Genomic DNA, 17,335 nt, shown 5'->3' with positions numbered 1-17,335 from the left:
CGATCGTGCCAGCCCAAACAGGCGAGCATTCGGGCCGAGATATTGGTCCTTGTGTCAGGAAACGCCTTCCTCACGGGAGGAGACAGAAGAGTGGCTGAGCGTGGAAGTTAGAGACTGCGTGGAGTTGCGGATTTTGGTCTTGGCCCGTGTAGGCGCAGGGGCTCGCCCCAAGTCGTGTGTGAGGTAACGGCAGCATATAAGCGGGTTAGATTTGTTTGGAAACGGTTATGGAATAATAGAAATCTAAACCATTCCTCTCCCGGCTATCCTCTTTGCTGTATTTCTCTGTTCTTCCTCTCCTTTTTTTTACAATTACATTGTATAATTCAGACACTCATAACTCACGTACACTCACCCCTATGAACACATGCATACAAACTCTACCCCCTATAAGCATTTTCAAAGATTGGGCCAGCAAATCCCCAACTCATTCTGGCTGTCGTTCACTGGATTTCAGGCCAGCGAACGATCCGACTGGCAAGGCTGCAGGCACCTGCAACAGTCTCCAACTACCCTAACGTCACTTTAAAAAAATAGTATATTTATTTCAAAATGCTATAATTTCAGAACGGTGTATCCATTTTTAATTCTATCTGCACCGGTGTGTTCTACGCGACGAGACGAATAAAACTAGATCTCATTTGCTTATGTTTTAAATAATTTTTTAGTAATAATTTATTTATATTAACTTATAACTTACAACTTATACATACAAGTTGTATTGAATAACTTATATATACAAGTTGTATAGAATAGCTTATGTACACAAGTTTTGTTTATAACTTTTGTATATAAGTTTTGTTTCATAACTTTTGTGTTTCTAAGTTTTAATATAAGTTATAAGTTAATTTATTCCTTTGTGTTTTAATAACTTTTGTGTTTGTAAGTTTTGACACAAGTTATAAGTTAATTCGTTCTTTTTGCGTTTAATAACCACTTTGTAAATAAGTTGTGTTTTTATAACTCTGAGTTTTAAAGTTTTTGCGTAAGTTATATGTTATAAGCCAGTACACATAAATTGCTATTAAGAAAAAAAATCCTTCGAAACATATGCAAGTAGGGTCTAGTTTTGTGCGTCTCGTCGCGTACCAGTGCAAATGAAATTAAAAACGGATACACAATTCTGAAGTTTATAGTATTTTAAAATAAATATTTTGCTTTTTTTACGCCCGCGTCAGCGCTGACGTCAGGATGCAGGAAAGATGAGCGCATGCAGGAGATGAGTGCGTGCGCAGTCGAGAACCAAAAGATAATGAAGCACACCCGCGCCATCCAAATCAGAAAATGATGGAATTATTTTTTTCTAAAAAAGAAAACATAAGCATGTCGGGAATTTGATCGCTCGGTTCAATTCCAACGAATGTTCGTCATTTAGTCTGGTTGGGCAAATCCTCAAAATTGACGAAGTGCACTTCGCTGTTGACGAGAATGTCGCCTACCGTTGAAAGCTGCTTGCTCAGATTCAGTCCATTTCTACTTACCGGATCCTCTAGTTCATGATAAATTGGTAACATGAGCCTCTCGATTCGGGAGACCCAAATGTTTTAACCGGATTCATGTTGTTTTGCGTGCTAGAACATGCTCCGAGGCCGACCAAGCATGATGAGAAGATGATGGCGACGCTGGAGGACTTGTTCAGGCAATTCGAAGGATTTCAACCGATGATGAAGCAATCCCGTGACAAAGCTCTCGACATTGGATGCATGGTGTGGCGCGGTGGACGAATCGATGGGGCCGCTGCTCTCTAAGATCGATGACACGGCGGCGCAACTGCTTTGGCTAGAGGCTCCACCACCTCCACCCCCCCTCACCGAGCAGTTGGGTCGGCCACATCGACCTCACCGCTTTTCCTCACCCATCAGCACGCGCATCTGCGCCGCCGAGCGAACGACCCCATGGGCGTGGTGAATCAGCTCACCACAGGGATGCTGGTGGTGGCGTCCTCGGACCCTCGCCATGCCTGGTCAACGGTATGTGTCGCCTGATCCCATTCATTCCGTTGGGGTTGGCACGAGTGTAGAGGGAGATCGAGGTCTTCGTTCTCAATCTATTCCTAAGATGTAGCTTCCAAAATTTGATGGTTCTAACGCACGCTTATGGCGGGATCGATGTGAGATGTATATCGAGGTGTTCGCGGTTCATCCCGACTTGAAGACTCGTTTCGTTGCTCTCAAATTTCTAGGTCACACTGCGGTTTGGTTACAAACAGATCAGCATCAAGGTCGGTTTTAGACTTGGGACTCGACGGCAGATTTTGTCTTCAACCGCTTTGACAAGGATCAGCATCAGATACAATTGAGGCAATTGGACTCTCTAAAACAATTGGGCTCTGTAGAGGAGTATCAATACAAATGTGATGAGTTATCACATGGCATTCTTCTGTATAATTCCTCTTATGATTATACTTTCTTTGTCACACGTTTTTTTTGGGGGGGTCTGCATAGGCCCAAAATAAAGGGCGGACCTGGTGCAAGCGGTAGAGTCTTACCGCCTTTGACCAGAAGGTCCTAGGTTCGAGTCACGGTCTCCTCGCATTGCACATGCAAGGGTAAGGCTGGCCACTGACATCCTTCCCCAGATCCTGCACAGAGCGGGGTATGCCCTGCATAGGCCCAAAATGGTGCAAGCTGCTAGTGAGTTGGCTATCACGCAGCAAGTGGAGTTGAATCCGATGAAAAGCAAAAGTCTGTTTGGCAACAAGGGATTCAGTAGGTTTTAGTCAAAGCTTAGTTCTGTTGGAGATAAGCGAAAACCAATGATGAAGAAGGATGAGAGTAAGACTGCAGAACCATCTCAGCCTACTGGGCTACTGGTCCCTTGAAAAGTTTGTTGGCTCTGAAAGCTTATCGCCAAGCCAATAACCTTTTGTTTCACCTGTGGAGAGAAGTGGACAGGCAGAAACCATAAGTGCCCAACCTGATTCCTCTTCATGTTATTCAAGAGCTGTTGGAGCCTATTCAAGTTGAGCCTGATCCAGATTATACCTCTACTGAGGAGGATTCAGAAGTTACAACAGGACAGGTTGCCATGACTGTGCAGCAGACACCTTCAGATGTTAATGTCAAAAGGAAGAATAGAACTCTGAGACTGAGGCGATTCATTGGCAAGCATGAGGTGTGTATTCTGGTAGACTCTGGTAGTGCTTGAACCTTTGTTAGTTAGGACTTAGGGCCTGTACAATGCGATAGATTCTTATACGAGAGAGAATTAGCACTAGAGTTTAACCTACAATGCAAACTCTTGTCTTATAGACACTTAGCAACGGGAGAGGCCCATGTGTCAGCTTGCACAGGTGGTGTACCGCTCGGCCGAAGTGTTGCTGCTTGGTTAAGCGGCGACTCTGCTACCAAGCGCCCTCATTCCCTTCCACCGTGGAAAAATGGATCATTAACTACCCGTAAGCGCCCTACGTTGTACATGGCCTTAGGGCACTCTCAATGCAGAAACCATCATAGTTTCTATAAACATTAATTGTACTGTTACCTAAGCGTTTTGTTGATGTAGCAAGGTAGTTATTGAAGAGATAGAGCAAAAATCATTGAAACTGGGTTTAAGTTAAAAACCATGTCTATACGAGAACCAATGCATGAAGGGATGTGATTGGCAGAGAATGGAGAGAGAACGTATATGATTGAATAAAAAATTGTTCTGTAGAAAACTATCAATTGAGACCATGGTTTCTAAACGTAGTGTCTATGAAAATTAATATGTATAGAAACTACATGTAATTTGTAGCATTGGACTGTCCTTAGGACCGCCTCTCATATTGAACAAGACCAGAAATCATGTGATTCTTTACACTTCACAACTGTTGATGGAAGTCAGATGCTCTCAGACCAATTGATCCCACAATTGCAATGGATATGCAGGGGCATTGTTTCACTTATGATAGCAGAATATTAGCAATCAAGTTCTATGACATGATATTCGTGTAGATTGGCTCACAACCCTATGTGGATACACTCGAGAAAGAAACTGTTGAGATTCACTTATCACAAGCAAAGATTGTGTTGAGAGGAGTTAATGATGAAGCCTCCAAGTGTTCTCAGGTTTCGGCACATAAGCTGAAGGGTTTGCTTAAGAAGAAGGCTGTAACTCACAACTCAGGGCTATTTCAGCTATGTCGATCTCTCACGCTTTCCCAGCAGTTACTACGTCACAATCTCAAGCTGAGGAAGTTCAACCAGCAATTTACAAATTAAGCAGGTCATGCTCGTGCAGGCCGTTCTCACCGCTGTGCACTGCAGGAGTGCTAGGCCACATCCCTGAGACCCTGGTCCCTCACGCAGCTCTTGTCTGCTGTTGAAGTATCTTCTGTCCTGGACCAGTGCTCTTTATTGCTTGCGAATCCAGGGCAAATTGAGATATATTTTTTATATATAATTGGAAACTGATATAGTGATATACAGGCCCGTTCGGCTTACCTTATAATCCGCACTATTCAGCTTATTTTTTCAGTCGGAACAGTATTTTTCTCTCGCAATAATTCAGCCAGAACAGCGTTTTTAACCAATTCGGCCAAGTTTCAGCAAGCCAAACGGGGCCATAGTTTCGCTTTTTGCCTTCTGGCTGAAGCCGCCACAACGTCAGCGTGCACTGATTGAATCTCTGAAAACTCAGCACTCGTACGAGGGCCAAGATAGTAAAAAGCTCAAACAGCCGTGATATCAACTGCCAGCTGCTTCTTTGGAACTAAGTCGTCCATTGGTGAGGTGGTGTCGTGGTGGCAAACTGACCATGGCGCCTGGCCTCGCTCGCCGTGAGCCGACCAAGGAGAGTACCAACACCTGAGTGTCTGCCTGCTACGACAGCCTCTCGGGAGTTTGAAGCACCAGTGGCGGACACCGGTTCCCCGACGATGCCTGCTCAATGGACGACTGACTTATCTCTGATGTCGCCAGTGCAGGGGTCGCCACAGCTCACGCCACCACGGGCGGGAGCACCCAGCGACGCAGAGGGTTGCACCACCCCCAGCGACGCGACGCCCACACCACGTGAAGCTGCCCGACGTCTCGCACGATTCACTAAGGAGGAGCAGCTCGAGCGAATGCCGCCATTAATCGCCAGCTCACCCAGGCAGAAGGTGGCGACCATGAGGCAACTCATGCCAAAACGGAGCATACGGATTGCCGCTCAGCCGCTGGCGCACATTCCGATCTCCAAGTGGGGCGAGGTGCTCCTCATGCGGAGGATGGGATTTACACCGCCGGTAGGTCCAATCTCATCCGCGTCCAAGGGAGCTTACGACGAGTTTTTCGCAAGGAACTGGATGTCGAGCGAAGTGGAAGCACTGGACGCGCTGTTCCCGACAAGCAATACTACGACTGGTACAAGACTCTTCTCGGATGACAGAGCAGAGTCGCGCGGTCGCTAGCAGAGACGCACAGCTCCGTAGGTTACTGCACTGCTCGTAGTTCAGTTGTTACTTTTATGTAATATCGAAGTTTGAAACAATCTACTAGGATGGTCCAGTCACAACTGTAAGACCTCCTAGGGCGCTCCTTAGAAGCGTGTCGTATGTATGGTTAAACTCTCCTTCTTCTTAATTACAATGATACGCAAATCTTTTGCGTATTCGAGAAAAAAAACCATGGCGCCTGGCCTCCTCCTCGCTGCCGCCGACGTGCTGGTCGCGGTGGTGTCGCTCGCGGCACACGTCGCGCTCAACTGCCCCGTGCAGCCGGTGCCGTCGACTCCACGGCCGCCCACTCCGCCGCCCAACAACCTCCTCCAGGTTAACGAGTCGTTCGGGAAAATCCTTGCTGCTCATCAATTGTTGTTGCCGTTTCGTACGCGTGTGTGACGCTGACGCGCGCCATGCTGCAGAGGCTGGAGAAGCTAGGGGAAGGGGCGCTGGACGCGCCGGAGGATGTGTACGTGGACGCGGCGGCGGGCGGGGCGGTCTACACGGCCACCAGGGACAAATGGCTGCAGCGGATGCACCCAAACAACGGCTCCTAGGAGCGGTGGCGCTTCATCGGCGGCACGGGGCTGCTCGGGGTCGCGCCGTCCGCCGATGGCACCATGCTCGTCTGCGAACATTTGTCACGATGAACAGCCTACAGCAGCATGAAAACATGTACGGAACATCGATTAAAAAATGGCAATATTTGTTTATTATTGTATGTATAATTTGTATGTAACTGATTGAGCATGGACTTTTGAGAGTCGGGGAGGAAGGACTGACCCTTCTTGCTTCGGAGGTCGACAGCTCCACCATCAGGTTCGCATCCCTACCCAAATTTCAAACAAAATCGCACCCTGCGGTGGCACCGCTGACCGTTCTCTCGCGCCCGCGCCGCCCGCTGGCCAGCACCACTACACCAGGTTCACAGACACGGTGATCGAGGCCTCCGATGGCACGGTCTACTTCAGCGATGTCAGCACTAGGTTCTGTTAGGATTGATTTCATCCGACTTAGTCCAACGACTGAGTCAGACCTCTTGACCGTGTCCTGATTGGGGACACACAACCGACCACTGGTCGGCGGGCCCCTATCACACAACGCTATAAGAAGGAGGTGGGGGCCGGGGCGCTAGACACGAGGTTCGACGCCGCCTGTAACCCACCAAGAAACCCTAGAAGGCCTCATCCGATCACGGGCGAGCTGCAGTGACGGGAAGCACCGTCGGACGCGTCACCGTCCTCTGGACTCCGCCGCGCCTATGCTACTACGACACCGGCGACCACGTCGCTGTGACGCCATGGCCGCAACTACCCTAGGGCAATGTACACCACCAAGTTTCCCGTCTAAGTCAAGATTATCCCTTGATCTACGTTTTAGATGTACAATGATCCTATCAATGGTACCAGAGCTAGTCCATCTAGTGTGTAGATTGCGTGTTGGGGTAGAAAAGAAGAACGATTTCAGAAAGAAAATAAACAGTGGGTTCGGGTTTGGCCGAACCCTAACCCTAATCCCCAATCGGCAAAGAATCGAGAAGAACACAGCAAGATTCAAAGACAGAAGAGGGAAAGGGGAAAGGGGAAGAGCGAGGATGGCGGCTTACCTAACGGAACCCTAACCCTAATCGGGTGAAGCACAGAGAAGAGAAAGGGTGTCGGTTTTTGGAAAGGATCTCAAAGCCGACCCCTAATCCGTGAAATCATCTCGGGGGAGAAGAACAGTCTAACCCTAACCCTAGAAAATCTTCACCCAAGAAATAGATCGAACGGAGGAGAAGAGGACCTAATGGACTCTTCTGCCGCGTGTCACCACCGCCGTCGCGTGGGTTGTCTCCTATCAGCGCGCAGGAAGGAGCTCCGCCACCGCCTCATCGGTGAGCGGGGAGCAGCCAAGCCACCACTGCTCCTAGGGCTTGCGCGAGCTCCAGCCAAGGGCGCCACCGCTAGTTCGCTCAACGGCGGCACGCTCACCCGCGTGAGGAGCGCGCGCGCCGGCGAGGAGGCCGGCAACGGCGCCATGCTCGCTCGGTCGCCGCTGCTGCTTGTTGCACTGAGAGTTGCTGCGCGAGAGAGAGCGAATAGAGAGAGGCAGGAGACGAAAATGAGATTAGGGATTTGGGAATGAGCCGCGACCGAGGTTTTTGTTCCCGCGATATTGACGCCTAGGCGTCGGATGGAAACCAGTGGCAGAGATCGTCTAGGCCGGCAGCTGGCCCAGGCGGAGTGGTGCAGCAGCGCGCGCTGTGGGTCGAATTCCTTGCCCAGGCCCAGGTTGCGGCCTGGGCACGGGGGAGGGCGGCTCGCACGATCGGCGTGGGCCGTTTTCGCTGAACAGGCCGCACGCTGCTGCGCTGTAGAGCTGGGCCGCGTACTGTTTTCCAAAGGCCGGGCCAAATGAATAGTTGCTAATGTTTTAAGCTTTTATTTATTTTTCAGAAACAATTTTGACAATTTCATAAGCAAATTTCGATGAATTTTTTGTCAAGTTTTGAATCTCTGTCAAAATTTGAACCAACGGGATAATTTTTCAGAGAGTAGATGAGTAAAATAAAATGCTTCTGAAAAGTAGATAAAGAATTTTTCATGTTTCCGCTGTAAAGTTTAATGTTGATTATCTTCTAATTAAATTTAAACCAACGGGAGAATTTAATTTGAAGAGCAGTTGTATTTAGTAAATTATAATTATGTTGATCCTCTGATTAAATTAGAACCAACGAGAAAATTTAATTAGAGGAGTAGTCTGTTTTTTGTTTATGTAAGATTATGGTGTTGTCATTTTCTGACCAACGTTGATGATGACAATATCATAACGAATTTAAGTAAGAATGTATTCCATTATTAAGTTTCCGCTGCAATGAAATTAATTATCTTCTAATTAAATTCAAACTAATAGAAGAATTTAATTTTAAAGAGTAGTTATATGGATTTTAAGTTAATTTATGAGTTTTATGCATTAATTATATTTTCTGTCCAACGGTGATGTAGAATTGATGTAGAAGGATATTGTATATTTTATTTTAACCGACGAGATCACTCGGCTGCATGCCAACGAGTTGTAATGCTAGGTTATGTGAATGAAAAGGCTTGAGTCAAGCTAGTTCGAGACAATCTTTGTTAGTTTACTAATTTTCTGATTAAATTAAAATCAACGGGAAGATTTAATTGAAAAATAAAGTATAAGTGAATATTTTAGTCGTCATTACTAAGTTATCATATAGATGTATCCCGCATGGGGAGAAGTTTTGGCATAGTAATTATGCTAGTCCATTCAACATGGCGGGAAAAGTTTTGTGATGATTCACATGTTTGTATCGCATATGGCGAGAGAAGTTTGGGTAGCTCTTATGTTGTTCAAGTATTGACCGTGGCATAATAAAAATGCATTGTCATGGTCAACACTAATCAAAGGATAAGAAAAAGATGCAAGTGTGACTTGCAAAAGTACAACTAATGAAAGTCCTCGTTGAGTTGTTGAAGTAAAATAAGGAAAGTGTACTCCTAAATGGATCAATAAATAACTTTATTTACATAACATAATCATGTGAATGAAGTAAGTTATAAGTGTTTTCTCGTTTACAGGCTTTCTGAATAGTTATCGAAATTATGGCAGTAAAGTTCATGCCATATTTCGAGGGGAAGAAAAATATAAAGACCAATTAAGAAAGATACTCTTCATTAAGAGTGAGATAAAGATTAATTAAGATGAATGTGACCGTTGGAGGAATACAACGGTTACAACAATAATACCCCTAAGCAGAGAAATAGCTAAATTCCTGGATTTTTTTTAAAGTTCTAACATGAAAATAGCGTAGTCAGTCTCAAAGATGTTAAGGTGATCCTTAAAGCGCCATATGAGATTTTAACAGATTAAACACAAAATAAGATATTTGAAGATACACTATCTTTAGAAAAGATGGAAAGATCTGGGGGGGCATGGTATATAGAGGTATGTAGAGATCTAAGACTTGAAGAGAAGAGGGACTGTGTGCCTACTTCAGTGACTCAGGAGCAATAAGTTTCTCAATGCCTGCTAATGTTATATGACCAATACAATATCTGTTGTTAGCTCTTCGAAGAATATGAATAATGTAAATAAGGATCTTGTTATACAAGAACCAGTAGAATCAATCGTCTCTTGGCAATGAAGAGCAACAACAGCCCCATATGAAAGTGCCAGTAGATGAGGCCCTAGAAGGTCTCAAAGAATTAGTAAATCAGTTTTTTCTGATGACTGCAGTCTATGTTAGTAAAAAAATTCAAATAAAGGGTGATCCTACCTCATTTGAAGAAGCCATGAGAAGCGTTTAGTCGTTTAAATGGCAAGAAGCTATGAAAGTTGAAATGAATTCGATGAATACCAACGATGTTTGGGATTTAGAAGTAATTCCTAATGGAGCCAAAACAGTAGGCTATTAAATGGGTCCACAAGACAAATTATGACTCCAAAGGGAATATAGAAAGATATAAATCACGACTTGTAGCAATATGCTTTACGCAAAGAGAATGAATAGATTACATTGAGAGTTTTCTCTCCAGTCTTATGTAAGGATTCTTTTAGAATCATAATGGTGTTAATGGCACATTATGATTTAGAGTTACATCAGATGAATGTAAAGACGACATTCCTTAATAGGGATTTGTATGAAAACATTTATATGGCACAACCCAAAGATTTTGTCTTGGAAGAAACAAGAACATAAGGGATGCCGCCTGTAGAAATCTATTTATTAGGTTAAAAGTAAGTCTCTAGACAATAGTATTTGAAGTTGATGAAATGATAAGAAACTTTGGGTTTTAAAGAAAATGAGAAGAACAATAACGTTTATGCAAAGCTCAAGAATAGAAAATTCACTTTCAACATCTTGTGAATAGATGACATTCTACTCATTAGTAGTGATGTTAATTTATCATTGGAGAAGAAGTTTTGTCCTCAAGTTTCAATGTGAATGATTTTGATGAAGCGTCATTGGTTCGAGGAATCAAAATTCACTGAGATAGGAAAAAATGGGGGTATTAGAATTATCTCAAAGGCATACTTAGAAAAGATTCTAAAGAAGTAAAGTATGCATGTGATTAAACCTACGTCTGCTCCTATAGTCAAGGGTAATAGATTTAGGAACTCTAAGTGTTCTAGAAACCTATATGAGGTCGATCAAATGAACATGGTTCCATATGCTTCAGTCATTGGAAGCTTGATGAGTGTACAAGTATAAGTAAGAACTTATCCTGACGTAGTTTATGTATCCGGAATATTTTGGAAAAAGTCCAGCCCAGATATAAATCACTGGAATTGAGTTGAGAATGTCTTGCAATTTTGTAAAGTATTATAGGCCTCATGCTGAGTAAGAAAGAATAAGAACTCTCAAATAAGTTGAGGATATAAAAGTTAAGTCTTGGCGAGATGTATAGTGAAATCCACAACAGTTGCTAACACTTGTAGTTGGAGCATTATTGTGGAAAAGCTCCAAAGAAATAGTTGTGGTGTCATCAGTGATGCAAACCATAGTACAGCTTGTCATGAGACTTAAGGAACAGGCAAAAGGAGGTTAAAGGAAAGTTGTACCCGGATTTGACAATGGTAGACAACAACAATAACCATTTAAAGTAAGTTAACTCCTAAAACAACAAGTCAAGTGTTCTGCCAAACACATTGACACTAAAGTATATGTTGTAAAGGAGAAAATCCAGAATCATTTTGAAAGCATTGGGCACATAAGTACCGAGTAAGTACTTGTGGATCCGCTTGCCAAAGGCTAACCACCCAGTGCGTTCAGAGAACACACAGTCGACATGGGTTTATGGAAAAGTCTATGATTTCTGGATACTAAGGACCTAGTTGAGTATCTGTTTCAAAACAGAGAGGTGCGTTGTAACTGTTTAATCTAATGGCAACAGACCGTGACGATGAGGCACGCTCTATGCACTGATCTGTGATGGAATGGGAACAAGATAAAGTAAGTAAGTTAAGTTTAAGTTATAAGGTGAGATTAAGGGGGAGAATGTTAGGATTGATCTCATCCGACTCAGTCCAACAACTGAGTTAAACCCCTTGACCGTGTCCTGATCGGGGACACACAACCGACCACTGGTCGGCGGGCCCCTGTCACACAGCGCTATAAGAAGGCGGTGGGGGCCGGACGCTAGACACGAGGTTTGATGCCGCTAGTAACCCACCAAAGAAACCCTAGAAGGCCCCATCCGATTGCGGGCGTGCTGCAGTGGCGGGAAGCACTGCTGGACGCGTCATCGTTCTCTGAACTCTGCCGCGCCTACGCTACTACGACACCGGCGGCCACGTCGCTGCGACGTCATGGCCGCAACTGCCCTAGGGCACTGTACACCACCAAATTTTCCGTCCAAAGTCGAGATTATCCCCTGATATACTATCAGGTTCGGCTTCGACAGGTGGTTCTACGACTTCTTAGAGTCCCGCGCCACCGGCCACCTCCTGCGGTACGACCCGCGCAACGGTGAGACGTCCGTCGTGCTCGACCGCCTCAGTTGCGCCAACGGCGTCGCCCTGCCAAGGGAGTAAGGGACGAGACGTGTGTGGTCGTCTGCGAGACGTGGAGGTAACTGAGCCTTCACCCGGACCATACAGTACGCGTAACATATGGAGAACCAACCAACTATGGAGAAAAAAACATGCAGGTTCAGTTGCACGAAAGTGTGGCTTGAAGGGGAGAAAGCCGGCAAGGCAGAGACGTTCGTCGACCTTCCGGGAGCTCCAGATAACATTCGTCTCGGGTCAGACGGCCATTTCTGGATTGCCCTCCACGTCAGCCTTCCAGCCACTGGCTCCCGCCTCCTCGCATCATCCATGCCTAACTTGCTAACAGCATCACCTGACAGTTTTGAGTTTCTGGTGTCCAAAATGCAGCTGAGTTCGCCATGGCTGGACTTCATCACGCGCTGGACCTTCACGAAGAGAGTGGTGGCCTCGTTCCCCGTGCTCCTCAAGTGGAGCAAGGCAACGATCAAGGGTGCCATGGTGGCTCAGGTGTCGGAGGATGGCAACATCGTCCGCGTGCTTGACGACTCCGAAGGGAAGGTGATCAACTCCGTCACATCGGTGACGGAGTTCAACGGGGACATCTTCCTCAGCAGCCTCTCGACCAACTTCGTCGGAAAATTATCTCTGGCGCAGGTGACACAGCAGGAGCAGGGAGCAGTGTCTTCGTAGACAGACATTCGAGTTCTCCATGTCAGTTTATACCGGAATAAACTGGGGAACATTTAGGTCTAGACACACTTTTTACTCCTTAAGCGTTTCATAAGCTGCAGAACATTTCGGTCTAGACAGACATATACGGCTCTGATGTACAGTAATCGGCTCCCCGTTAAGATTTCATAAGCTGTAGAAGATTCAGAAGACTAGTAGCTGAGAAACTGTTTGGCCTTTAGCTCTGCTTTGCGTGGGTTGATGGCTTTCATGTGCTCATCGATTTCAGCTTCTGTCAGCACTCTGAAAGTTGGATCATCCGTCCTGACTACCCCAACCTAGAACAGTGATTACTTGTTATATATGCTTGCATTGTTCAGAGCATGATGATGGACGAGGACGAATATGACAGCATATCAACAGAAGTTAAAAATGATTAAGTACCTCGATTTCTGTGGCTTTGAGGTCCTCCTTCAGGGCGAACTGCAATGCTGATATTGCCATCTGGAAATGAGAGGAGAAGAATAAATCAAAATTGGACTGAACCACCAAGTCAGGAAACTGATCACTGTGCTATGAGAATAAAGGCCAAATCAGCTCACAGAAAGATGCATTAACACTATCGAGTCCAACATGCTTTCACAAATTAATATGCAAACTAGGTTCCAAGTCACAATCCATTAAACTGTAAACAAGTTTCTGAAGCAAGTGTAGAAGAAAAAAAAACAAAGTGGCATTCAGTAGTTTATTACAATATAATAATAAAGTCTCCAGGTACAGTTCTATTGAACTTACTACATGATTCCGGAAAGCAATCTATAACAGTAAAAAAACACCCAAAGGTTCAGCAAGTGTTTTTAGATTACTTGGGTTTTATTTGATTTTTTAATAGCATGTGTAGATAACCAACAAAATGGAACTCCTGATTTTTTATAATAATGTTCACCAGAGATCTTACAGTGTTATTGTTATAGATCTCACTACTACTTGTCTTAAAGAACATTTATTACTGCAATTGTAAGAACCATGCTGTATAAAATGCATGCTGTCGTCGTAACTCGCAATTTCACAAGAACAGACCAAATAGCTAACACCCTCCTGTATTATGCGTTTACAGGAATCAATATGATATTAAAAACATGTAAAAAAACATCTCAAATAAAAACGTTTGCTCAAGCTAATTTAAAAAGACACCAGGAAGATGGTCATGGACAGTAAATCACATGATTCCTGTCTCTATTCATCCACAGGAGGTCTTGCATACCTTCATCGAGTTTGCTCTCAACAAATAAAAACACACGCACCTCAATGGTTTCCTGAAATGTTAGTGAAGGATTGTTCTTCATTTTCTTCTCAAGAAAGTTGGCAGCCTCCCTATCTCTTTGGCCAGCACTTGCTGCCTGAAAAGAATGCATGGGAGAAGTCATGTCTTTCTGATACAGAATGTATTCCAAATTGATGCATGTAAAATGGGATGATATAAGTTTATCCATCGAGAATGTTTATCGAGGTTATAAACAAAAGAATTTTTTACAGAATTTATAAATAAACACTGTCCTATCTGCAGACGTGAAAATCATCCAAAAGAGAAATAGCTTGCATTGTGACTTTATGAGTTTGATGAACCAAGGAAGTCAGTGAGTAGCTCAAATTTCCTTGAATAATAAATACCTTGTGACCGAAGAAATACCCAGCAGGATCACATGTAAAGAGCTGTGGAGTTTCTTTCTCATCATCAATGCCCAAAATCATAGCAACTGCATGGGAGAGTACAAGGGCGGTCTAAGGCTCTAAGTATTAAGATATATAACAGAAAATAGTAAAACATGGCTGCAGGTTCCACCACTCCCATTTTATTGTGGGGAAGGAACACCACCCTCAAATATGTAAATCTCATTGCACTAACCAACTCCAGAAGGTCTCTTGGAACCATACTGGGTCCAGATCTGTGCTCTGTCTGCAATCCTGTGAAGAACAAGCATATGCAGTTGGTTACATGCAGAAGATCCCTGTTTAAATACAGAAGTATGCCAGGTTATTGAAAAAAAATCGTGTTTATATATAAATTATCATTAATGAAAGAAAACATTATACATAGTAAATATATAAACATAGTTTTGGTTTGTGACGACCCATGACTCTCTGTACTTTACGGTGTTTGAAATTCACAGGCCCCACTTAATTTCTTTCCTTCAACTTAATGTGCAGGATCAACAGATAGACAAAACATATGCATAAATCAGGATAAATGCCTTCGAGAGGATATCTCAGTGTCCTCTCATACATCCAACACGAGACTGAACATGAGTGAGATTTAACTAATGATGCAGATAGAATTATTTTCATGTTAGCAAGCAATTATAGGCACTGCCAGTGTGAAGTCCTGATCTAGTATCTATTTCCTTGAGGTCAATATTTACCATTGTGCCAAAACATCAGGAGGCATTTCATATCCCCATTTGAAACGAAATGCTGCAGTTTGATTCCTTGCCTCATGAGCCAATGCTCGTCCCTCTCCTGTAATGATGATTGAAGAAAGAGCTATGATTATCAGCATTCTAAAAGAAGCATACAAATAAACATTACTATTGTGTCATGTTTTGATGTTACTATCTTTAGTGCTCCGCACGGCGGTACTGGTCAATAGTGATTCGAGTTAGTTCAAATTTCAACAGTAAATTCTAAACAATTTCAGATGTTAAATTTAATGGCAATGGCCTGGTGTTCAACAAGCTACCAAACCAATGGTCTGATGCAATGGTGATTGGAAACAGAAGTAATAAATTGGCAGAGCCACCTTGCTGCAAGCAATGTCAAGCTAGCAATCATGCATTCGATGCTCATGAACATAAGGCGGAAATGGCTCACATCAATCAGGAAAACCAAACAGATCATTAGAATTTAGACCAACTTCGACGAAGTGATGCATTAATGCATTATTATATGTGTGCGCTGATGACAGTCGAATTGATCCTTTGCAGTGTATAACCAAAGGTTTCAGATTATCAAATCCAATATGATTACAGTATGTTGGTGTGTCAACCAACCAAATGCAAGTCTACAGAGCTCAAAGCTCAATTAAAAAAGTTCCTAGGTGGATTTTGAAGATACACCATACAGTTTCAATTTTCAAACGCCCTCATGAGACACGCAATAAATAAAGCAACGCTGCGCCACGGCGCATGGTGTATTACGCCATTACCCCGTAACTCCCGAGCGACATCACCCACAAAACCGGAACAAGTTGGAACCGCATTAGCATTAAAGCAATTGGAGAATGGATCAGACACAGCGCATACGTTCCGCTAAGAGTTCGGGCAGAAATAACAAGAGAAGCAAGCGCTGGTGAGGTCACCTACGATCCCCGTGGCAAGCAACCCCAGCCGCTCGGTGATCGGGAACAGGCGCGAAACGCTGGTCATGTCCAGCAACTTGTCCTAGAATAGAAGCAAGCAAGCAGAAGAGCATCATGATCGATTAATCAAGCGAACGCGAGAGACTAAACTTGGACCGATCCCCGCCGCGGGCGCGCGGGGCCAGGGGCACTCACCTTGGGCTCGCTCGCCCTCCGCTGGCCGACGACGCAGACGGAGTCGGCCCCGCGCACGCCGACGGAGGTGACGCCCGCCAGCCTCGTGGCGTTCCAAGCGTACTCTGCGAAGGAGACGCGGAAGAGGAGTGAAGGACCATCAGATACCGGAGCCGGCGGGCGGCGCGGAGCTTCGGGTTTCGGGGTTTTCCGTGCGCGCGCACAGCGCACTCACCGACTTGGTAGAGGCGGCCGTTGGCGGAGAAGACGGTGACGCGGCGGTCTTCGGAGACGGCGCCGGACGCTCCGGCGCCGCGGTGTCTACTCCCGCCGCTGGACACCTCACCCACCTGCATCGGTCTCGGCGTGGGTTTGGGTTTGGGAGGAGGTGCTCGGGCGGCCGTGCTGAGAATGAGATGAGTTGGGGACGCGACGACGGGGGGTTTTGGTCGGGGGCGAAAGTAAAGTGGAGTGCTTCTAGGCTTCAGCTCTAGGTCGCGCGGCAGCCCAGGTTATGTTGTGTGTGGCATGCGGCCTATCTTCGGTGAGCGGCCCATCACGGCCTGATGGCTTGGGCGTTACGTTGCTGGAATGCTGGGCCATATTGCAGTTGAAAGGGCCCCAAGACCTAAAAATAAAGGAAAAAGTCCATTTAATCCCCCACTCTCCTCATCTACAAAAATTATTCTTTTAACCCCTTAACTTTTAAAGCACCTAAGTGGTTTTGAAGAATGTTTTAATGACGCGATGCCATGTTAGACGGGTAAATTGAACTAAGTGAAAGTTCAAGGAGGTAAATCAGACAAAAAATATTTTTATAAAAAAATAACAAAAAACATAAAAATGAATTTTCAAAATTTGTTTAAATATTTTTACATGAAAAAATCATGCAATTAAGAATTCTAAAATCTGGTTTAATCTTAGAAAATTGTTTTAGCTTGGAAAATTATGAAACCAATTTTAGATTTTTTTTTTTGTAAAAACATGCTCTATCTAATGGTACCAAGCTTAACATTGTTTGAATCTTCATGGACTCATTTTGGTTCTTATTTGCTAGTAGAAGTTCTCGTTGTCTATTATAACTAGGTGAAATCCCCGCGCGTTGCCGCGGGAATATAAAGGTAATTTTAATTGAGTTAAGAGGAATAGGATGTAGAAGAATCAGACATGATTTACATACAATGGCTTGTAAATTTTCTGCAATAAATTGTGGGCAGGGGTGTAATTGAAGAAAAAAA

The 17,335-nt window shown here is 44.5% G+C and overlaps 2 protein-coding genes and 1 pseudogene across 2 annotated transcripts in view; 1 reads left to right on the top strand and 2 right to left on the bottom strand.

The window, feature by feature from the left end:
- LOC136549148 (developmentally-regulated G-protein 3-like) overlaps nt 1-1,958 on the bottom strand; it is a 6,058-nt gene extending 4,100 nt beyond the window's left edge. Inside the window, exon 1 of the mRNA XM_066540433.1 lies at nt 1,843-1,958. Coding sequence (XP_066396530.1) covers nt 1,843-1,958 — 116 coding nt within the window. The remainder of the gene's footprint in view (nt 1-1,842) is intronic.
- Nucleotides 1,959-5,590: 3,632 nt separating this feature from the next.
- Nucleotides 5,591-12,795, top strand: LOC136552747 (protein STRICTOSIDINE SYNTHASE-LIKE 4-like; annotated as a pseudogene).
- Nucleotides 12,771-16,644, bottom strand: LOC136552748 (proteasome subunit alpha type-6-like). Its single transcript, XM_066544314.1, has 9 exons — nt 16,333-16,644; nt 16,119-16,222; nt 15,924-16,005; nt 14,989-15,085; nt 14,475-14,533; nt 14,240-14,325; nt 13,873-13,968; nt 13,013-13,072; nt 12,771-12,906 (listed from the first exon to the last, which is right to left on the bottom strand). Exons 1-9 carry the CDS (start codon nt 16,451-16,453, stop codon nt 12,781-12,783), a joined length of 831 nt encoding a protein of 276 aa, XP_066400411.1. The 5' UTR covers nt 16,454-16,644; the 3' UTR covers nt 12,771-12,780.
- Nucleotides 16,645-17,335: the final 691 nt, after the last annotated feature.

The sequence above is a fragment of the Miscanthus floridulus genome, chromosome 4 (genome assembly GCF_019320115.1).
Source record: "Miscanthus floridulus cultivar M001 chromosome 4, ASM1932011v1, whole genome shotgun sequence".
NCBI classification, from domain to species: Eukaryota; Viridiplantae; Streptophyta; class Magnoliopsida; order Poales; family Poaceae; genus Miscanthus; species Miscanthus floridulus.
This window is presented reverse-complemented; position numbering and strand designations above follow the sequence as displayed.

Coding starts and splice junctions, on each gene's coding strand:
- LOC136552748 (XM_066544314.1), bottom strand. CDS start 16,453: ATGCAGGTGGGTGAGGTGTCCAGCGGCGGGAGTAGACACCGCGGCGCC. Junction 16,223..16,332: donor CGGCCGCCTCTACCAAGTCG/GTGAGTGCGCTG, acceptor TCTCCTTCGCAG/AGTACGCTTGGAACGCCACG. Junction 15,086..15,923: donor GCTTGCCACGGGGATCGTAG/GTGACCTCACCA, acceptor TCATCATTACAG/GAGAGGGACGAGCATTGGCT.